The following is a 24,036-nucleotide window of genomic DNA, read 5'->3' as shown; positions in this document are numbered from 1 at the left end:
AACTTCCGGGTGATCTTTAACCCCTTTGCCACCAGCTGCATCACCTCAGCCACAAGTGCTGGCCTATTATCTGATCCCATAATGATAGTTTCACAAATGAAGGAATGATTCACAAATGATTCACAAAAGGAAGGATAGATTCACAAATGAAGTCGGGCCAGTTCATGTACCTTTTCTGTGTGAGTAGGGAATACATCCACCCAGCCTAAGAAAGTGCACATGAAGACCAACAGATATATATGGCCTCAGTCCTGGGGAAGCTCTGTGAAGTTCATCATCATATTTTCACACAAGGCTCCCCTGACACTCTGCACCCCAGGGGAAGCCTTGGTTCCCTAAGTTGGGTTATTCTGGGTGCACGTTTCACATTGCTCACATACTGCTCAGGTTATGCTGGAGAGTCAAGGGATGTAGACATGTCAGCTCAACGTAGCCTTGAGAGCTGTCCGGCCAATATGGCTTTCCTGATCAAACTCCTTGACAAAAGCTGGAACCAGGGCCTCAGGAATTGCTACTCAGCTGTCTTCAAATTTCCACCATCCAACTGGGAGGTAGCTTCCATTTTCAGTCTTAAACAAGGTACTCTCATGGTGTGAGTAATTAGTGTCCCATTCTGCCAGAGGACTAGGGAACAGTGCAGCAGTTAAAACCATTGATTCCACTGTTCCTTTGGAGACCAAAACCTTTGCCTCTAGGTCTGCCTTATGGTTTCCCCATGCGGCTGTGGTGTCTCCCCTTTGATGTCCCTGACAATGCATGACTGCCAGTCTTTTAGGGGCCCACACAGCATCTAAGAGTTCAAGGATTTCCTTACCATACTTTATGTCTTTTCCTTCTGAGTTTATTAGACCCTTCTCTTTATATAAAGCCTGTGTATGTGGAGAGTGGTGAAGACATAGAGTCTGCGTATATAGTAACATGTATCCCTGCCGCCAGTTGGAGGGTTCGTGTTAGCGCAATGAGCTCTGCATTCTTGTGCCGAAGTCCCCTTTGGCAGGGGTTTGGCCTCAATGATAGAATTCAGTGTCACTACAGAGTACCCTGCATTCTCCCTCTTTCACAAAACTGCTACCTTTAGTTAAATACTCAGTGTCAGGGTCCTTGAGGGGATGATCCCTCAAGTCTGGTTGGGTGGAGAACACCTAATCCATGACTTCGATGCAGTCACGATCTGGTTGACCTGGACCCACAGGCAGTAGGGTTGCAGAGTTTAGGGTCTACGCTACTTTTAGGTGAATGTGCGGGTTCTGACATAGCATTCTCTGATACCTGATAATCTGGGCGTTGGTTAGCCAGAATTATCCCTTGTACTCCATTAATGTCAATTCCTGAATGTGACACTTGGACTGCTAATTCTTGTCCCATAGTTAACTTGTCAGCCTCAGACACTAAGAGGGCCATGGCTGCAAGTGCCTATAGGTAGGGTGGCCAGCCTTGGACAACAGTCAAGCTGCTTGGAGAGATATGCCACCGAATGATGCCTCTATCCCAACATCTGGGTTAGGACTCCCACTGCAATGCCAGTACTTTCATGAACATATGAGAAGAAGGGCTTAGACATGTCTGGGAGCCCCAGACCAGGTGAGTTGGCAAGGGCCTGTTTGACTCTTCAAAGTCTCTTTGCTGTATTTGCTCCCATAATAGAGGTTCCTGCTCTCCCCCACTTTGTGGCCTCATAAAGGAGTTTTGCCAAGTCTCCTCCATGAGACTGTAGAGGTGCCTTTCTTTCCCATGGGAATCGTGAGAGTTATAATCTTCACTTCCCGCTTTCATAGGGTCAGAGCAGCTTGCCCATAGGAGTTGAAAGTTATCTGGGCCTGAAACTTTCCCAACAGGTCCCAGCCCATTAAAGCCATGGGGCAGTCAGGGAGGTACAGGAATTCATTAATGACTTCACGCCCGCCTAAATTGCATCTTAAAGACAGCAGGAAGGGATGGCGTATCCAACTGCCTGTGGCCCCCACAGTGGTGACTTGTCTCTGTGAGGGGGGCCCACAGGTTGGGTCACCCTTATGTGTTCCACCCCAGTATCTACCATGAAGTCGATGGGTCACCCCTCCACATTCATTCAGACATAGACTCTTGGGGGCCTAACAAAGTAGAGTCCAGTCAGTCCCAGTCTTCCTCATAGTCCTCTGTGGTGGCTAGCCCCACAGAATCACTTTCTGGGGCCCCATTAGGCCATGATGCTAGTTGATATCTGCTCTGAACCACATGGCCTGTTTCTTTTTTCTTGGGCCCCTGCTGAGAATTACCCAGCTGCAGGGGCACTCATTTTTCCAGTGGCCCTCCTGATGACAGTGCACACACTGGTTCCGTCCTAACTTTGATCCTGGGTAAGATAATCCTCCCCACTGGCCCCCTTTGGGCCCCGGCCTCATCCCTGTGGGGCACCTATCTGGGAGCATTCCAACCACTCCACCAAGGCAGCAGCTAACAAGTCTGCCCTTTTCTGCATCTTCCATCATTCTTCCCTCGGTGACGTCTGACCACTGTTGACAAATTCCTTAGTTGCTACTACCAGCAACTGACTGACATTCATGCCGGCAAAACCCTCTAGCTTTTACAGCTTCTGCTGGATGTTCCCTTGGGCCTGACCTACAAAAGCTGCATTGACCATCAGCTGGTTAACAGGTGCCTCTGGATCAAAAGTTGTGGAGAGACGAAATGCCTCACATAGCCTCTCATAGAACCAGCTCAGGCTCTCCTTGGGTCCCTGGAGCACTTCTGATGCTTTACTCACGTTTATGGCCTTTTTCTCCCCTTCCTTCATGTCATTTAGAAGGGCTTCTTGATACTGTTCAGTCTTTGTGAGCCCTCCATCTAAACTTGGGTCATTTGGGTCCTATTTGGGTTCCTCCCCAGGAAAGTGAGCCTGAGCATAAGGCTGGGTGCCTAGTGTCCCATCCAGGACATTCTTACCTGACCATTTTAGGGCTGCCTGCATTATTTGGTGATGTTCCTCTGTGTCGAAGTGGATCAGGAGGCGTTGGTGGCAGTCCATCCAGTTAGGTCTATGGTTTTGAATTATGGACTGCATTAGTTCAATCTTAGCCTGGGGGTTCTCCGTATAGGAGGGAGTATGGTGCTTCCAATTTAGGAGGTCCATAGTGGTAAAGGGTTGGTAGACAAAAACATGCTGGCCTTCTTGGATCTGGCCTTCCTGATAATAACAGACAGGTCCCCTAGATTCCTTCAGTGGCATCTGTAGGGCTCCCTGGTGTTGCTGCGGGGCAGGGCGGGGGGGGGGGGGGGTCTATCTCTGCTGTCCTGATCTTCTAGTTGCCTTCCTGTAGGGGCTAGGACCGATGGTCCAGGCAAGCCAGTCACATCTGGAGAGGTGGTAGAAATGGTAAGGCCTTGGGTCTAGGGCCAGAATCCAGTGGGGTTTCAGCAGCCAGGGAAGCTGGAGGCACAGGTGGCAGTGAGGGATACAGTGGGGCATATGGTGGTGGGATCCTCTCAGACTTAACTGACAGTACAGGTTTTTCAGTTTTTGTCTGGCATTTGGAGGAAGCTGTGTCATTAGCTGTCATAAGTTTAAAAGTTCTCTTCAATACAGACTTTTAGCCAAGGTGGCTGAGTAGGACCAGGTCTTGCCAACAGTCAATATAAGGAAATTGGTCAAGGTGATCTGGATCCCCCACAACAACCCTGAATACTCGGCCAGCTAGTTCCTTATCAAGTGAGCCCTTAGAGGGCCAGGCCATCCTGAACAATGGCCAATCAATTTCACAGCATGTCCGGAGCTTTCCAGGGGTTCATTTCACACCCTAATCTCCTGAATATCCCCTTTTGAAATTCCTCAACATACACTCTAGGGGAGTTGGTTTACTCTGCTTTCTACCCATTTCTTCCCCCTAAAGGACAACTTTAATGTACAAGAGAGGAAAAAGGGGGAAGGGTCTAATTTGGAGAGGACGCATGCTCACTTTGTCCGTTTCCAGCTGCTCTCCTCTTGGAGATATTTCAGTCTCCTCTTAGCATTGTCAGATTTCATATCAAGTCCTGACCTGGATAGACTCCCGAGGAAATTTGATGCCGCCCTAAGCCAGATGAGGTCACCATGTAACCACGGATCAAGACTCACCGCTCGCTTCAGCCCATTGAGCAGCCCATTCCGCTGTCTCATTCACACACAGTCACACAGTGACTCTACCCTGCCGCCCAGTGCCCAGCGCTAAGGTTGCAGTTTCATTCCTTGTGCGCTAAATTGCAGTTTCATTCCTTGTGGAACCACTTGGGCAACTCAGGGAGGTGGTCAGGCTCCCCTTCAGCCTCTCAGGAATAGGTCTACCAAAACAAACCCTGGTTCTTACCAGCCTGGTAGACAGCGTTCCCTGTGCTGGTTCCTGGGCCTCACCAGGTTCTGTTGTACATCTGGGGTCCTCGCCCCAGCACACTGGGAGGAGCTAGTTCTCCTACAGATCAAGTGGTCCACTGGTCACTTCTCCTAGCACTCTGAGGTTCCCACCCCTGTGAAAAAGGAGGTAGAAATGCACCATCTCCGAATCCCAGACCCAAGCCCCCAAGAAATGTAGCAGGAAAAAACACACAGAGAGTTGGGACACCAAGCAGGGCTTTTCTTTCCAGGATGCAGCTTTATTCATGCCAGCACAGGTTCAGTGGGCTAAGACCCCAAAAGGCTGAGCTCTGAGAACAGCAGGGTGGGTTGTGGGTGGGTTGCCTTTTGTACAGTTCTTGCTCCTTTGTCTCCCGTATATGGTAACATGCAGTCTAAATGGGCAGTCTGCATTACAGAATTGTGAGGAATGTCATGTATGCACACATAGCCAGGTTACTTTCCCTTGTCTTGAGGTTTTCACCACATTCTTTAGGGAGGGGCTCCCTAAAGCAGATGCTAGTTTGATGAAAGCCATGAACTAAGTCTGTAAGCCAGGCTCCAACAGCAGGCTTATAGAGCCAGTACCTGTGTTCTGCCCTGTTGTAATACCTATATGTGACAAACAACACAAAAGACACAGACAAGACAATGACCATCTCTAGAAAGAAATGGATCAGTAAAACCAAGAGCATTCTACCAATTTTTTACCAAGAGTCACTAAGCCTAAGGAACCAATTCCACAGTACTTTTTCCTCCTAATCTAAATTTAGAGAAAGGGAAAATATATTCTTACCACTCTTGCTCCATTGGACTCTGCAGATAGATTCCTGGAAGCTACCATGGTAAGAAACCTTAAATTTTTATAGGCTATACATAAGATGTCCCAAGATCTGAAAGCTGCAGAATCTTTGGAGCAAATATCAAGTAGAATTTTATCTTGCCACTATGCCTACTGTAGGGAATGAAGAAATCATTTTTCTTGTGCCCATCAGGGTCCTTCTTGACTAAGAAGTAAATTGACATGAGACATTAACAGGAGAAAAAACCAAAGTCTTATTACATGCAAACAGAAGTCCTATAATTGAAGAAATGACCAAGGTAGGCAGGTTTTATACTTTTTAGACAAACAGACAATAAATCTGTGATAGATTGACACAACAAAGAAAACTTCACTTTGGGAACTTCAGTTAATAAGGAATGCTAAATAGAATTGGGCTGGGGTAGTAAATTAGTAAAAAGTAACATGGGTTGTTAATATAGCCTTCTCTGCTCTAAATTTTGTATCTCTGGTGATAAGGATATCTTTACTCCCTGGTACAAGAAGGGTGCCTTTCACATGAGAGATTTATATCTTGTTTTCTGGAGACAAAGGAGGGAGGGTTTAGAGTATTCTTTTTGCATTGGTTCTTTCTTAAGTAACTTTTATTGAAAATAATTGATACACCAAAGTGGCACATTTTGGGTGACCTCCCCTGACCTTTACATTCTATAAAGATTTAATAGTAATTATGGTGGTGCCTGAGGATGTTTATGAAAGAAAATTAGGGGTAAATATACAAAGATCACCCTTCAATTCTTTAATGTTTTGTAGGGCTGTCATTTATGAATCTAAGTCCTTTGCAAATCAGTTGCAGAAAGCATTCCCCCTCCCCTCACCGTATGCTGTACTTTCAGCCCTCAGTGGTGTAGAATTTATGAGTCTGCCTGCTACCAAGGTAGCATACCTCTTTATTATGTAAAGAAAATACTTTAAGAATTTTGCCCAATTTTCAGATGCTGTCACTAGAGAAATAAAGCACCTTTAAAAATGTCTTGTGCTTTTTACAAATCTAATATAAATGTATCCCAATTGTACTAGTATAGAAGAGCTTTGCTGAGCACATCTTTGTTTCGAAGTTCAGCAAGGATTTATTTTGGAATGCCACCAGTGGTATTACATTATATTTTAAATGCATTTCTTCATTAAAGTAAAGAAATTGAAGATAATGTGCATAGAACCATCACATTCTCACGTTTCCCTTTGTTCAAACCTGGTAGGACCAAAAATGTTAGCCTTCAGGCCTTACTCAAGAATTATTTCTCATTAGTGTTCTTACTGACCTCTACTCTTTGGGGAAGATGGTATTTTTGTCATTTTATTGGGGCAGTAGAAGAATGCTTTTCAAGCCAACAGACAGGAAAGAAAGGTTAGAGTATTAAAAGAAAAAAATAGGCAATGTACATACTATGCCTTTCCATACATATTAAGTCTTTCTGATATTAAACTTGAATAAAAGCAAAAGTTGTGGATTAGGGAATCTAAAGTACAAAGTGGCCTGTCATAGACTCTGGGTCTGGAGTTCTGTCTTGTCCAGCAAGAAAGTGGGAGACAGGATTAAAAATGCGAGAGAGAAGCTAATGTCTGGGAGGAGACAAGAGCCCCGAGTAAGGGTCCTTGCTCCGTTTTTATTAGGATCAGAAGCTTACAAACATGGTGATGGGCATGCAGAAAGAGACAATCAAATTGTGAACATTAACTCATGGGCATAAGGGAAAGGGGGTTTTGAATATATGTGGTGTTAGGAGTTTGGGTCAATACAAAACAAGATTCTGGTGCCAGGTGAAGCGGTTGTTTACAGGAAACATGAGGCAACACTTCTGCTTCCCTAAACTGGCCTAGGGGACAAGAAGGAGCATGCTACCTCAGGGTCAACAAGGTACCTTTCTTTTGCTAATTAGCTCCCCCTGGGCAATTTTGCCCTGCAGAGGTCTATAGTCCTATTTACCTGTTTACCTAATTTCGTCCTTCCTTCCTACGAAAGCAGCTTTCTGCTACTGTACTAAATTGGGGGCATTTCTGCCCTGAATACCTAATCTTGTTTACCTCATCTTGGATGTTTTCATCCTGAGATTTCCCTATTCTTATACCTTTGTCCTACACTGGGACCTTTGCCTGGCTTTACCTATACTGGGGGCCTTTGCCCCATTTACCTAATTTTATTTACCTACTCTTGTTTACCCAAACTTGGGTGTGTACATCCTATGGCTTTCTAATTCTTTATGCCTTGTTAACCCATCGGTGAAAACTCAGGGAGTTCCTAAGTTTATTCCCCACAGCGGCCAGAAGCAGGATTAATCTATTTTGATGTAGGAAAAAAAATCATTCCTTTTTGAATAAAATAGAAAAATTGGGACACTAAGATCCTAGCCACAATTTCTTCCCAGTTTGGTTCAGAAAAAAATTAAACTTGCAGAGTATAGCATGCAAATATAAACTTTTACATGAAGCCTATACGTTTTGGTAGACTGCAAAAAATACATAGGTTTATTTTCTGGCATATATTCAGTATCGATCTTTACTTAATATTTTATTGCTCGGGAACATTTTCTGATTCCTTCCTCTTTATGAAATAATGGTGACAACCTGTGCTTTTGGTCCCAGGTAATTTAACTATTTTACAAAGACCAGTGGCAATAATTGAAGCCAAGATATTGTTACTTTATATTTCCAAAAAGACTTCTTCAACTGTATAATGAAGATAAGATAAGAACATTAACAAGAGCTGGTTTCTAATATTGAAGATTTCATAATAGTTCCAATATCACCTATCTTTGGAACAATGGCCAATTTCTCTTTTACAGAAATGTGTATTTGTGTGTGTGTGTGTGTGTGTGTGTGTGTGTGTGTGTGTGTATGGGTGAGATGTAGGACAATAATCACAGAGTTTTGTTTGACTTTTCTTCTTTCTTATTTTAACCTATGGTGGGCAGGAAACATTCTCCCAGGCAGGACTGATAGGGAATATATGTACTGGTTCAGTTGTACAGACTATTTACTATGGGTGTCCCTTCAGTCCTGATTGGACAGTGTCTTTCCTGACTGGTCAGTGTTCATGCTTAGATCATAAATAATTTGAAGATAACTCCTGTATCTCAGAGTTAACCAAGACATTGTATACTGAGTCTGGTTTAACTGGTCTTTTCCCTGCATACAAACCAGAGTAAATGTGGCCAGTGCTGTTGGGAACCAAGTGTTGCAGGTTAGATGGGATTTTGGATCCCACATCTGTAAAATAGAGATTATAATAATTGCTTCCTCATAAAGTTGTAACCTTTAGTTAATTCACATCAAGTTTTGGAACAGTGCTTAAAATAATATGTGGTATTACCACAGCTATAATTATTATTGCTATGAGAGTTAGTACTCCACAGAAATTTTGGGCTGGTCACATCTGAGAGGGCAGATACAGGGATCATGCCTCAGTTCTGAGGTTCATAGCCATGAGCAAGAATACCTTTGAAAGTCCCTGAGTTCAGTGATATTAGAGAATATACTTTGTATTTGTATCCTCCTCCTGTCTGGACTTCTCCTTTCTCTATCCATTATATTTATCTCACTGGAGTAGCAGGCTTGATCATTTATAAAAGATTACCACCTGCACAGTTTCTCCTTCTCAGTGTAGCCTTAGAATACGTTTCCTTGGCTGAATTCCCCTATACAGTAGCTCTGAAATCCTTAGGCAGGTAGCCTTCTCAGTAGCTTACTCTACCTTTAGGACTGCAAGTGTAGCTTAGAAGACATTAATGTGAAAAGAGGCAATAATACCTAAACTAAGGATTGTTTAGATCAAATATAGTGTACATTTTATTTATTTTTTTTTAATTTTTTTTTCAACGTTTATTTATTTTTGGGACAGAGAGAGACAGAGCATGAACGGGGGAGGGGCAGAGAGAGAGGGAGACACAGAATCGGAAACAGGCTCCAGGCTCTGAGCCATCAGCCCAGAGCCCGACGCGGGGCTCGAACTCCCGGACCGCGAGATCGTGACCTGGCTGAAGTCGGACGCTTAACCGACTGCGCCACCCAGGCGCCCCGAGTGTACATTTTAAATGCTAGCCCAATGCTCAGAGCACTGGATATAGGTGCTCAGTTAACATTACTGCCTTTCCCCTTTTTATTTCTTTAGTTTATTTATTGTGTACTTCTGCCCATATTTTGGCCTTTTTCTCTCATCTGGACAATTGTAATTGCCTCCTCCCTTGTGTTCTGTGTTCTGATTCCTTTCATCTTGTCCTCAGCACTTACTGTATTCTTCTCATGAATTGTTTTTAGATTACAAAATTCTCTACAAAATAAATTCTTTAAAGAAAAAAGAGCTAGAGGGTCTATTTTGACAATACAACAGCCTACAAATTCCAAAATTTCCATTATAAAACATCTAAAAATGATAAGGTATTTTAACATACCTTTTAAAATAATGGATTACTATAACAATGAAAGGGAAATCCTATGAGGCCAGGAAAAAAATATGAGTACAAATCTAGAACAGGAAGCTAACCCTAGGGGTGCTATACCTTCAGAGTATCTCTGGATCTGGGTATCCAAGGAGAATTGGAGATAAAATTACATAGCTTTTAGCATAGAAAAATAAAAAGAATATACGAGAGAACAGGTAAAAAAAAAAAAAAAACCTGTGGAATGCAATTAAAAGAGTGTCAAAGGTTAAAATAGTGGAGAAAATGGAGGAGACACAATATTCAAAGATCTAATGACTACAAGAATTTGGAAATGACACACAGCCCAAAGAACATCAAGCTGGATCAATTTAAAGAAACCTCTTCTTAGACATAACAACTAGAGTCAAGATAGACATTGAAACAATAGTGAGAGCAAAAGGTAGTGAAATTATATCTTCATAAGGAAATTGAATTGTCAACCCAGAATTTTTAATGAAATAAAGACATTTTTATGTAAACAAAAGTAGAAAATGATTTCCCATCAAAACAACCCTCACAAAAGGAACTTCTAATTATAAATTTAGAGAATTAATTGAACATGACCTCCAAAAGAAATCTGAGGTACAGAAAGTGTTAATGAATAAGTGTAAACATGAGAGTAGATATAGACAATGAGAGTTTATAGACACATACAAAAATAATGATGTCTTTTTTGGTAGTGTTAAGAAAACAAACAAAAGTAATAGGTACCATTATCATGTAAGGTTGGAGGCAGATGATGAGAACAAAATATTCTAAAATCTTTGTATTTTCAAAAAGAAGGTGTCTTTGAACTTTGAGTATACATATTAAAAACAGCTATGAAAGCATAGTCTAGTGCATAAAATCATGTCTTTTGATAGAGTTCTGTAAACACCTTTTTACAGTAGACACCTAGGTATTTTTAAAACCTACTTACCAACTTCCTATCACCCTTATAATTTAAAGCCTTTCAGTAGGTGACATTGGGTTTCCAAATAGAACTCTCATTCATTACTCCCATCATGTTTATTTTTTTATATGTTTTTTGTTTTGTTTTGTTTTGTTTTTAATTTCAGAGAGTGCATGCAAGCAGGGGAGAGGGGCAGAGGGAGGGAGAGAGAGAGAGAGAGAGAGAGAGAGAATCTTAAGCAGACTTTACACTCAGTGTAGAGCCTGACACAGGGCTCAATCCCATGACCCTGGGATCATAATCTGAATGGAAACCCCATATAAGGGAAACCCCATAAGGTAATCAGCAGGTTTTTCAGGAGAAACTTTGTAGGCCAGAAGGCAGTGACATGATACATTTGAAGTGCTGAAAGAGAAAAATCTGTATCCAAGAATACTCTATCCAGCAAGGCTATCATTTAGAGTAGAATGACAGTGTCTCAGACAAACAAAAAATAAAGGATTTCATGACAACTAAACAAACCCTACAAGAAATATTAAAAGGCACCCTTTAGGTGGAAAGGAAAGACCATAAGTGAGAGTATGAAAAGTAGGAAACACAAAAGGAGTAAAAATAAGTAAATCTGTAAAAACCAGTCAAGGGAGTCACAAGATAAAAGGATGTAAAATATGACACTATATACCTAAATTGTGGGGGTGAGAGGAGTAAAGAATGGTTTCCAACTTAAGTGACCATCAACATAACAGAGACTGCTGTATGTGGAAGATGTTATACAAACTAATGGCAGTCACAAATTAAAAACCACTAATAGATATGCAAAGAATGAGGAAGAAATCCAAGTACAGTAAAACCTTGGTTTGTGAGCATAATTTGTTCCAAATTGTGATCCAAAGCATTTGTGAGTCAAAACGAATTTCCCCAAAAGAAATAGTGGAAACTCAGATGATGCTTTCCACAACCCAAAAATATTCATATAAAAATGATTATAATACTATAATATAATACAAAATAATAAAATAAAAACTATAAACAAAAAAATTAACCTACACTTAACTTTGAAAACCTTCATGGCTGGTGCAAGGGAGACGAGAGAGAAGGGTTATTTTATAGGACAACTTTCACTATCACTAACAGAATCACGGGTGTGGAATCTTTTTCATTTTGTGCAGTTTTAAGAGGGAGCCTATCCAATGCCACTTGCTTTTGCCTTCTTTTGAGGATTTCCCACAAATGTGACATTGCATTGATGATCACCCACAATCCCCCAGTGAGAGAGAGAAGAACCATTGGCTCAGGTGTGATCATGTGACATTAGGCATCACATACTACTTGTATTGCAAGATATTGCTCATTTATCAAGTTAAAGTTTATTAGAAATGCTTGCTTATCCTGCAGAACACTCACAGAAACAAGTTATTCACAATCCAAGGTTTTACTGTATATCACTAAAGAAAGCCAGCAAACCATGAAAGAGAGCAAGAGAAGAAAGGATAGGAGAAAAACTACAAGAATAAGCCCAAAACAAGTAACAAAATGGCAATAAGTACACATCTATCACTAATTACTTTGCATATAAATATACAAATGCTCCAATCATAAGTCATAGGATACAAAACTACAATGTAATATTACCTCATGCCTGTCAGACGGCTAAAATCAACAACACTAGAAAAAGCAGGTGTTGGTGAGAATGTGGAAAAAAAGGAACCCTCCTTCACTATTGGTAGGAATGCAAGCAGGTACGTACACTGTGAAAATTTTCCTAAAAAAATTAAAAATTTAAATTAAAATAGAACTATCCTATAATTTAGTAATCACAGTACTGGGTATTTACTCAAAAAATATAACAACACTAATTCAAAAGGATATATGCACCCCTATGTTTATTGTGGCATTATTTACAGTAGCCAAATTACAGAAGCAGCCCAAGTGTCCTTCAATAGATGAATGGATAAACAAGTATATATAATATTACTCAGCCATAAAAAAGAATGAAACCTTGTCATCTGCAACAACATGGATGGATCTAGAGAACATAATGCTAAGTGAAATAAGTCAGTCAGAGAAAGACAAATACCATATGAATACCATTACTCATATGTGAAATTTAAGAAATAAAACCAGGAGAGAAAAAGAGAGACAAAGGAAGAAACAGACTCTTAAGTGTAGAGAACTAAACTGATGGTTACCAGAGACGATTTGGATGGGGGGAATGGGTAGGTGATGGGGATTAAAGATGTTAAACAACAACAAAAAGTAAGAGGAAAAAAAAAAGCAGTTTTCTCTAAGTTCCTTTCCAGCATTAGCTAGTTCTTTGCCTTAACTTAGGTAAATTATCCATGATTTTAAATGAAACATCCAAATTTTTGAAAAGTTGGTGGATCGGTTAGAAGTTACCCAGTTAAAGTTTTGGGTGAGATAGGTTTAAGACAGGGCTAGAAACCAGCTGGTCTGCTTTCTAGTCTGGTGGGTTCAGCACACCACGCTGCCTTTGGTCCTGCTCTGCAGTATGCAGTAGTTCCTGTGGTCACTTCTGTGTTTCTGTGTGCATTGTTGTCATATCAGCTGTATCAGAATTTGACATCTATTTAACGGTACAGTCAATATTCAGTATATATATATATGTATATATATATGATATATACACATATAAATTATATATATACTGTATTATATAACATTTATATATAATATACATAATATCTATATATTATATATAGATATGTATAAATGATCTGTGATTCTCTTTATAAAGGAGATAATGGTGTACTGTTTTTGTTCACTTATTTTTGAGTACATACTTTTAAACCTTGCATAGTGGAAACAGATGGGATGGTTTGTTTTTGGTTGTTGTTTTTTGTTTTGTTTTGTTTTGCTTTTTGTTTTTTGTTTCTTTTTTAATTTCCCCCAGAAACCTGCAGAGCAGATGTTTTGAGTCCTTTTTTGCCAGGTGGATGTATCAGTATAGTGTTGGCAGGGGCACCTGTGTTCTGTAGGTGGATATTAACACAGTTGCCAACCCTAAGGATTCTTGAGTCTTCAGTCAAAGGAGATTTAAAGGATTTGCTTAAGAATAATGCACTTCCTAATTTAATCAAGCATCCAAGTTAAAGACAGCCTAAAGGCAGCCAGATAGTTGATAAAGGAGTAAGAATGAGTGACCGTACCCACCTATTTGGATAGACATGTTTAGAAAAATGTCATTCAGTTAATAAAATTTTCCAGTTATATATTTTAATTTTATTAAGATTACGAATGAATAGTAAACTGTATTTGCTAATCTGTGTTTTTGTTTTAGGACATTCTGTAAAAGTATACATTGATTCAATGGAGAAATTGTAGGGATGCCTGGGTGGCTCAGTTGTTTAAGGCTCTGACTTCTGCTCAGGTAGTGATCTCACAGTTCATGAGTTCAAGCCCCATATTGGGCTCTGTGTGCTGACAGCTCAGAGCCTGGGGCCTGTTTCAGATTCTGTGTCTCCCTCTCTCTGCATCTCCCACTGTCTCTCTGTCTTTCAAAAATAAATAAACATTTTAAAAAATAGATGAATTCTACTTTATACTCCAGGAAAATATAAACAAAAGGAATGTAAGGACTTCTTTTTTTTTTTTAAGTTTTCAGTTTTTTTTATTTTTATTTTTTTTAATGTTTATTCATTTTTGAGACAGAGAGAGACAGAGCATGAATGGGGGAAGGGTCAGAGAGAGGGAGACACAGAATCTGAAACAGGCTCCAGGCTCTGAGCTGTCAGCACAGAGCCCGACGCGGGGCTCAAACTCAGGGACCGCGAGATCATGACCTGAGCTGAAGTCAGACGCCCAACTGACTGAGCCACCCAGGCACCCCTGTGAACATTAATTTGGAGATTTTTTATGAGGGTGCCTAATGACTGCCATATACTGTGCCAGGTACTATAAATTATAAAAATGAAGGATACCTGCTCTCAGGTCATTCATAGTCTCCTGAAAGACACACTTAAAACAAAAATATTATGTTACAGTGTGGCAAGATCTGCAACTGAGGTAATGCAGGTTGCCAAAGTTATAATCCAGTTGGTAGGTATGTGGGAGAAATACCAAGAGGAGTCCTTTTATATTCTGAGACTTTAATGATTTCTAGAAACTTTGACAGAGCTATAAATGATCTGGTACATGAGCTTTTAAGCTTTCTCTGGAATTAATATGCACTTGCAAAATGCCTCTTTGCTTTCCCAGTCTTTAAGTCATGTCTACTAGAGTGCAGACTATAGAGCCATGCTACCTGGGTTCAGATTCCTGCTTCTCCTCTTCCTAGTTGTATGACCATGAGCAGATTACTTCTCTGTGCTTCAGTTTTATAAAAAGACAAGAGTCATAGTACCTATCTCACATTATTATTGTGAGGATTAAATGAAATGATACATGGAAGACATTTTTGGAAGATTGACTATTACACAGTTACGTTTCAAGAATATTTTAGTTCTTATTATTAATTTTGGAAGCTAATAAACCAAGATCATTGAAATACACCATGTTGATCATTTCACTTCTTCCTAAAGTGCTGTTTTCTGTCAAATAACATTTTCCATTTTTTTCCCTTTCTAGCTCCAAGAGGGAAGCGAGGATGGAAAACATTTTATGCTGTACTAAAAGGAACAGTCCTTTACTTGCAAAAGGTAAACATAAATTAAAAAATGAAGGCCGCAAAATTTTATGAAATGATTTAACAAAGTACCTCCAAAATATTCATTTCATACAAAGAGGCTACATCAAACACCCAAAAGATTATTTAATTGATATCTAAATTCTTTTTTTAGATTTTTTTTTGTTTCTGGTTACAAAATTACTTTAAAAATTATATATATGTGTAATTATGTATCTTACATGAAGTAACTTATGCATAAGGTATTTTATGGTATATATGTTCTATATGTATTTTATAATATATTAAATATATGTAAAAATATTTTGTGTTCAATTATAAATTGTGAATATGGGTTGATAAATCAAGACTCTATGTGGTCTATTCGGGTACAGACCTGTGATAGCACTTGTTCCAATGGTTTTTATACTTATTTATACTATACTTATATCCTCATATATATCCTTCATTATTGCTATGCAACAGTATATCTTCATTTAGTTATTTATCTCATTTAGATCTCACTTAAATCTAGAAACAATTTTCATTCATATCCTGAAGTATTGGTACTTACAGTGCAAATATAATCCAAGTTATCTGTGTAAGTTTTTAACCAAACCATTTCCTGTCAGGATCCTTTCTTCTAATCCCAGAATCTGGAAATCTGTTTGGGATCAATTTTATATGTTCTGACCTTTGAAGGGTAATCTCTGGAGTTTCCACCTCCCTAGCTCTCCATGTGTAAATATGGGAAATTTGTGTGTTAACTGGAATGAGGTCCATCACTTCCCAGGACCCAACAGGATTCTAGCTCCAACTGTGAAGGGAAGCTTGGAATTTGGGCTATTAAGAGGCAAGGCAGTAACAATACTGTCCTCATGGTGACTGATAGGAAAAGTTTTATTTATTTTTATTTTTTTTAATGTTTTTTCACTCTTGAGAGAGACAGAGTGTAAGCAGAAGAAAAGCAGAAAGATACGAGGAGATGCAGAATCCAGGCTCCTAGCTATCAGCACAAAGCCTGACACAGGGCTTGAACTTATAAAATACAAGATCAGGACCTGAGCTGAAGTCGTATGCTTAACCAACTGATCCACCCAGGCACCCCAAAAGTTTTATTTTTTTAATTGTGGTAAAAACATAACATTAGGTCTACCCTTAATTAATTTCTTTTATAGAGGCACAATAGATAGTATTAATTATCAACATAATGATGAACAGTAGATCTCTAGAAATTTTACATCTTGCATGATAATACCTGGTGAATAGCAATTCTCCCACAAACCCTCCCCACTCCCCAACTATTGGCAACAACCATTCTACTTTCTGTTTCTTTCTGTAACTTTGAGCTATTTCATATAAGTGGAGATAAATAGTATCTGTCCTTCTCTGACTGGCTGATTTCACTTAATGTGATCGAGGTTCATCCATGTTGTAACCCCTGACAGAATTTCCTTCTTTTTTATGGCTAAATAATATTTTGTTTTCTACTTAATTTTCTTTATTCATTCATCCATACACATTTATGTTGTTTCTGCCTCTTGGTCATTGTAAATAATGCTGCAGTAAACATGGAAATGCAGATCTCTCTTTGATATCTGGATTTCAATTCCCAGTGATAAGGATAATGCATAAGTGGGATCACTGGATCATATGGTAGTTCTACTGTTTATTTTCTGAAAAACCTCTATACCATTTTCCATAGTGGCTGAATTATTTTAAATTACCACCTATAGTGCACAGGAGTTCGAATTTCTCCACATGGATGTCAACATTATTTATTCTCTGTTTTTTGTTTTGTTTTATTTTGTTTTTAATAATACCATTGTAACAGGTGTAAGATGATATATCATTGTGGTTTTGATTTACATTTTCTTGATTAGTGATGTTGAGCATCATTCTGTATACCAGTGTTGTCTTTGGACAAATATTTATTCAATCATTTGCCCAATTTTTTTAAGCCCAATGTGGGGCTTGAACTCAACACCCTGAAATCAAGACCTGAGCTGAGATCAAGATTCAGATGTTTAAACATTTTTTCCTTTGTATTTCTTTGAATAATTTCAAATTGCTAAATTACTTATCCTTTCTTCTCCTTGCTCAAGTCTGTTGTTTAACCCTTCTAGTGAGGTTTTTAGTTCAGTTATTCTATTATTTAGCTCCTAAATTTCTGTTTAGTTCTGTTTCATGTTTTCTCTTTGTTGATATTCTCATTTTGTGCATGTATCATTTTCTTGAGCACATCAAGCATCTTTATGAGGGCTAATTTGAATTTTTTATCAGGTAATTATATACCTCTCATTATTTAGGTTTGATTTCTGGAGGTTTATTTTGATTTTTTGGTCAAGCCATATCTATTTGTTTCTTCATCTGATAACTTTATATTGGGATCTGCACATCTAAAGTCACCTCTCAGTCTTTACAGACTTGCTTTCTTGTAAGGAGAGTCTTACAGACTCCTTACCAATCTGCTTGGCTACGATTCTGGGGGGCCTCTGAAACTTTTTGGGGGGGATACAGCTTCTCTGTGCCTCTGTATACAGTTTCTCAGGTAGATAGTCTTGCATTCTTCTTTTCAAAGGCTTGTAATTTTTGCTCTCTGGTGTCTATTTATAGCACTGCAAGTGCTGGTTCTACAGAAGCAAGTCACTCAACTCTCTTCTAGTGAGTGGCAGCTAGGCATCCAGAGCATGCCAGTCCCTATCAGTGCCCGAAGTCAGGCAAGATAGATACCAATTCCCTTAGGCAGCCCTCTGTATCTCCCTCCTGAGAGAGAAGACTTAGATTGTGCACCTTTCTCCCAATTTTACTAAGCCATGCTGGCTGCAGCAAGCTACCCACCACTTTCCTTTAGTTTCAGCAGCCTTCAGGTATCCAATCTATGCTGATTCACTCATAATTCTGAGTGAGGCAAATCAGAAACCATTCCTTCAGCAGCCTTCCAGAAAGCCAGAACATCAGAGGTATTCTCCACTTTTCACTTTATCCTGACAGAGAAGTCAAGAGCCAGGGTATTTTTTTTTTTTACATATTTAAATTTTTTTATGTTTATTTATTTATTTTTGAGAGAGAGACAGAATGAGCAGGGGAAGGGCAGAGAGAAAGGGAGAGGGAGAATCCCAAGCAGGCTCTGTGCAGAGCCCGATGTAGACTCGAACTCACAAAACCTTGAGATCATGACCTAAGCCGAAACCAAGAGTTGGACGCTTAACCCACTGAGCCACCCAGGCACCCCGTGGGGTCAGGGTATTTTCTTGCAGTGCTGACCTATGGTAGTTTCAGGGAAGGACTGATGCAGGTAAAATGAAATTGTTCTTCTTTCCCATTTTAATGTGGTTCTTCTTGGCTTTTTGCTGTCCTAGAGTACCGCAACCTCTTAACTGCATTCTAACATTTTTACAAAGGCATTTTGATGCATGTATCATGGTTAAATTGTGTTTTTGTGGGGGAACAAGAACTGAGACTTTTTATTTTGCCATCTTGCTGATATCTGCTTTTTTTTTAATCTGATTTTGGGCTATGATATGGTTTTGGTATCTTTTCTTTTTACTTCAGTTATTATCATAGCATTCCTAAGTGAAATTTTTTTTAGAAGTGTATTTTCAGCCGATTTTTATTTATGAATAATGGTGTGTGTGTGTGTGTGTGTGTGTGTGTGTGTGTATCTGTGTGTGTCTGTGTGTTTGTACACATATGTGTGCCTATCTGTTTGTACACATATGTGTGCCTATCTGTTTATACACATACGTGTGCACATACCTGTTTGTTTCCTGAAGATAGATTCCTAGTAGTGTCATGGGTCACAGGGTCAGGATAGGAACTGCTTAAAATTATTGAGGCATAATTCTAAATTACTTCTGAAGAGGCTGAACCAACATTCATTCCCAACAGGTGTTCATTTCAATACTGTTTCATCATAACCTCTCCTCCCCACATTAATTGTTGATATTTGGATATTTGAAGAGAAAGTTCTCGTTCATTTTGAACTTTCTGTTTTTAAGGTACAAACACATGCCCTTATATATTTTATACTCTTCCATAGCTGCCTTTCCATGTGTGTATTTCTCTGGGAAAGGATCCTTCCCCTTGATATAACATCTACAATACCAAATCAGATAGCATCCCTTGTATGATGGTACCCACACGTGTACCACTGAGATAATAAAATGGCTTTGGAATGGAGATATCACTACTGGGTAGAAATATATTTGATTTATTTTTATTTAATATTTCAAACAAATAAAATGCTCTATATTATTAAATTGAATGAATTATTTAATTTAAAAACCACCCTTCCTTAGGAGTCTACCCAGATGACTATTTAAAAGGACTTGGAGTTCACTATATTATATCCTATACCAACATTTTGTATATTACCAGAGCAACTTTGTAAGGAACACTTTTATAATTCTCTTGTGTTCTATTATTTATTTGAGCTTTTTTTCAGATGTCTTCATTCGGAAGGACCATATCTGACACAAACTCTTTTGCTTTCTTCCTTTTGTAATAGATTATGTAAGGAATATTAGAGCATGGCATGCTTCATCTTAGCACGGAGTTCTCTTTGTGGGCAAATTACCTTTGCAGAAAGAGTTGTGTGTGAAACACAAAGATTACAAAGAATTTGCAGCATCTTCTAAAATTTACACATTACTTTGAGGGACAAAACAAGAGAAATGAAGACTGTTGTTATTAGATTATCTACGCTCTTACATGGTCAGATATCTTGTATTGTCTTTATTTCCCTATGGAGCCAGTACAGCTTGTAATTTATAAGTCAACTGCTTTGGCCTTTGCCAAAGCAGCATGTGTGTTCATGCTGAGCCCGCATCAGTCCTTTCAGCTAGCTTTGTCTTCGCAAGAAACAACCCTTTGAAATTAAATTTTACATAGCACAGCTGTTGCCTGGGCAGAAATCCTATTCTTTGGCTTACTTTTTCATTTTCTCTAAAATCTCTGTAAAAGGCATGGCTGTCTTTGGTAAGTCCATTTCATTGAATACAGAGCCACAGGATTTCCACCCACTCCACCTCAGAGTGAACTTGGGAAGAGAGAGAAATACTCTTGCATTCAACATTTCATAGAGTCGATGCAGAGAGATGCCATTTCCAAGTTACCAGCTTTTCCTGTCTTGTTGCCCCTTCCTCAGATTGCATTGAGTTGGACTCATCCAGATATTGAAGAAAATGGGCTAAATATTGACAAGGGAATAACTTTATGAACTTTGAATCTTTAGCATCAGTTTGTATTATATCTCCAAAATTAGATTGCCAACCATACTTTTTTTTCATTCCTTTTCACCCCATATAAATTTCTCAGTATCAAAGATTCCTGTCCAAAGACTTCCAGTAACTCTTCCATACTGAGCCCCTTCCATTTTTCTCAGGTGGGCAGATGCTCCATCACTGCTCCCCACCACATCATGACTTCCAATATCTTGGCTCCTAAAGAGGTAGAGGGGAGAGATAGTATTGCCTAAGACAGAAGGACACAGGCCTCTACTCCCTTGATTAAATGAGTCAAGTAAGTCTTCTAAAGAAATCATAATGGCTGGCAACTCACACCTTTAAAGCCCAATTTTCCTTTATTATAAACATATACACACCACACACATACACAAAAACCTCTCTCCCAATCTAAATAATCTATTTAGGGGCTCATTTCATTATCAAATGCTCATCATTTATGTTTAAGCCTTTCATCAAGACTTCCAAACTATGAAATAGCATAATGATTTTTACCTATACAGAAAGTTCAGTTAGTATTTCTTCATTAATAGTGAAGAATAGTAGGGGCTCCTGGGTGGCTCACTCGGTTGAGTGTCCAACTTCGGTTCAGGTCATGATCTCGCGGTTCACAGGTTTGGACCCCACATCAGGCTCTGTGCAGCTGGGAGCCTGGAGCCTGCTTCAGATTCTGTGTGTCTCTCTTTCTCTGCCCCTCCCCCACTGGCACTCTGCCCTCTGTCTCTTTCTCCAAAATAAATAAACATTAAAAACAATTTTTTTTAAAGAGTGAAGAATAGTGAGAAAAACCAGTAAATAAATAAATAAAATAAATAAATAAATAAATAAATAAGTCATTAGAGGCATAGCTTAAATTATACTGGGAAAGAACTCTGAATCCTCTCAGTCTCTATTCACTCAGCCTCCTTCCCTGCTTCCATCCTGGCCAAAGAGGCTTATCCCAAAGGTTTTCAGGGATTCCTATAAGAAATTGAAGTTTATAACCCTACCTGTTTGTTTATAACCCTCTCTCTTGCATGACTATTCCTGTATTTAAAAAATACACGTATATCCTTACAGAACACTGCTTTTTATTTAATATATAAGAGGATAGTCATTTATAGATCTGAGCATCACACATCACAGAGGTAGGAAATGGGTTGGCAAACTTACTAAGCCAACTTACTTCAGTGATCATTCAGCCAGAAATGACTGGTTTGTTAATATAATTTTTAGTATACTTTTATATCTGAGCTTTACAACCTCATAGGAAGATATTGTTCCCATTTAAAAAATTTTTTTAATGTTTATTTATTTTTGAGAGAGAGAGTGAGCACATGAGTGGGGGAGGGGCAGAGAGAGAGAATATCCCAAGCAGGTTCCATGCTGACAGCATCGAACCCAGTGTGGGGCTTGATCTCACAAACTGATCATGACCTGAGCCAAAATCAACAGTCGGACTCTGAACCGACTGAACCACCCAGGCACCTACCCGCCCCCCCCCCCCATTTTTTAAATTAAGAAGCTGAGACTCAGAGGTGGCTTTGTTAGAATCATGAAGGTGGTAGTAGCTACACTAGTATTCTTTCCATTAAATATTATTGGATAAACACTAAAGCCCTATTGTGTGACTTTTTAAATTACTAGACATTTAAACCAAGCAGTTTTGTAGAGGTTTTCCCTAACTTGTACATACTCAACCAGATTCAGCTTACTTTTGGCTAATACATAGCAAGTGTGCAATAGCTTATATTCTTTCCCTTTAACCTCCTTCTTTGGTAAGAACTAATAATGATTACCTTCTCTTACTGTGCTCTCCTGACTACAGCTGCTGTTTTATTGAAATATGGGACTATCATCATCTTCCATAATTAGATTAACTAATGTCTTGAGATTTTCTAACATGAACCCATTTTCAATTATTCTTCCTTATTGTTTTCGTAAAACATGAAAATCATGAAAATGTCAACATTCCATCCACTTCACAATTCCCAGATGGTGGCGCTTGGGCTCATTCTGTTAAGTGACTGACTTCGGCTCAGGTCATGATCTTGCAGTTCATGAGTTTGAGCCCCACATGGGGCTCTGTGCTTGCAGCTCAGATCCTGGAGCCTGCTTCAGATTCTCTCTCTCTCTCTTTCTCTCTTTCTCTCTCTCTCTCTCTCTCTCTCTCTCTCTCTCATACTCTTTCTCTCTCTCTCTCTGTCAAAATTAAATAAAACATTAAAAAAATTTTTTTTAAATAAAAGTGACCCAAGCATCCTTTATCAGCTGAATTTTGGCTAAGAAAGTAGCATTCTGATAGAGGTCCATAATAGGAAGAAAATCAATAATAAATACATCTATTAGGTTAGAACTATGCCAATATTTCAAAATGCTATATACACTGGAGATATGATTGTGAGCAAGATATAGTCCCTAAAGAAACTTACACTCTGTCTGAAGAGATCAAAACAAAACAAACCAAAAAATCCACGAAACTATCTGAATGCAATTTGCTATATGCTATAGAAAGTATTGTATGGAAACACTTAAAAGAGCCTCAGGAAGAGAAAAGAAGCTTGTGGAAAAATTCATGAACTAAGTGACAGGGAAAAACGTGTGCAGATGCTCAGATGTGAGACACCACAACACATTTGAGGAGCTACAGGTTCAGTGGAGTATAAAGGGGTATCCAAGGCAGATTAGGAAGAGCCTTGAAGATTATGTTTCAAAGTTCAGATTTTATCATAGGGCAGTGTGACACCATCAAAAGGTGTGAATGGGATGTGACAGGATCAGATGTATATTTTAGAAAGATCAGTCTCTGGACTGGAGTCACATTCAATCAGAGACATAAAGACCAGATTAGCTTGAACTGTAATAGGAATAACAGAAAGGGAGAAACATGCTCTAACTAGAGAATTCAGTTTGTGGTGTTGAATATAAAGTGTCTTTGGAATAATAAATAGATGTGTCCAACAAACAACTATGGATATTCAGATCTGGAACTGAGGAGGGAGCCTGGAAATACAGATCTGTAGAGCCATCAAAAAAAAGTTAATGATTTCAGCCATTGGAATAGGTGATGTCACTCAGAGTAGAGTGAGATGAAGATGAAGGATAGAATGAGTGGAACAAAGATTATATGTTCTCTCAGAATAATGATGGTGAAAGAGCCTGAGGAACCTGTACCATGTGACCAGAGATAGCTGAGAACAAAATAGAGAGACAGATAAGATGCTACAGATGCCAAGAGATGGTAAGAGTGTTCTGTGTTGTAAGAAGGTTAAGTAAGCTAGGAATTGGAAAGTGTCCTTTGAATTCACTAACAGGGAAATTACTGATGAAGCAGTTTCAGTAGAGTGATAGGTATGGTAGCCAAACTCAACTGAGAGTTAAAGACATATAGGCAGAAGAGTATATAGACAACTACTTTGAAGAGAGTTGACTTGTAGTTTCCACTTAGATATTCCTTCCACTCCCCCTTTTCCGATACTCCTTTTCTGTGACTTTTGCCAATAAAATATCCCCAGTTTCTAACTCATTTCTACTGAATCTTTCTTTTCTTTCCTGTTCCTGATTTCTCTCTAAAGTAAGATAAGTCTTTTGTTTTCTTCTTTTCCCCTAGACAGTTTCTGGCATTATTCAGAGTTCTTGCTTTGCTTCTCTGGGTTACATACAGCCTTCATGACCACCTCATTTCCCTTTCTGGCCC

The 24,036-nt window shown here is 39.1% G+C and overlaps 1 protein-coding gene across 13 annotated transcripts in view; it reads left to right on the top strand.

Moving 5' to 3' along the window:
* PSD3 (pleckstrin and Sec7 domain containing 3) overlaps positions 1 to 24,036 on the top strand; it is a 746,112-nt gene that overhangs the window by 628,077 nt on the left and 93,999 nt on the right. For all 13 annotated transcript variants that reach the window (XR_005797446.1, XM_040496884.1, XM_040496672.1 and 10 more), the window contains one exon: positions 15,078 to 15,148. Coding sequence is in view for 12 of the 13 variants with exons in the window: in XM_040496884.1 (XP_040352818.1) it covers positions 15,078 to 15,148 (71 nt within the window). In the remaining variant the exon portion in view is untranslated. The remainder of the gene's footprint in view (positions 1 to 15,077; positions 15,149 to 24,036) is intronic.

This window comes from Herpailurus yagouaroundi, unplaced genomic scaffold (genome assembly GCF_014898765.1).
Source record: "Herpailurus yagouaroundi ecotype Mexico unplaced genomic scaffold, PumYag 28, whole genome shotgun sequence".
In the NCBI taxonomy this organism is placed as follows: domain Eukaryota; kingdom Metazoa; phylum Chordata; class Mammalia; order Carnivora; family Felidae; genus Herpailurus; species Herpailurus yagouaroundi.
Note: the sequence above shows the minus strand (reverse complement) of the source record. Positions and strands in the feature narration are given on the sequence as shown.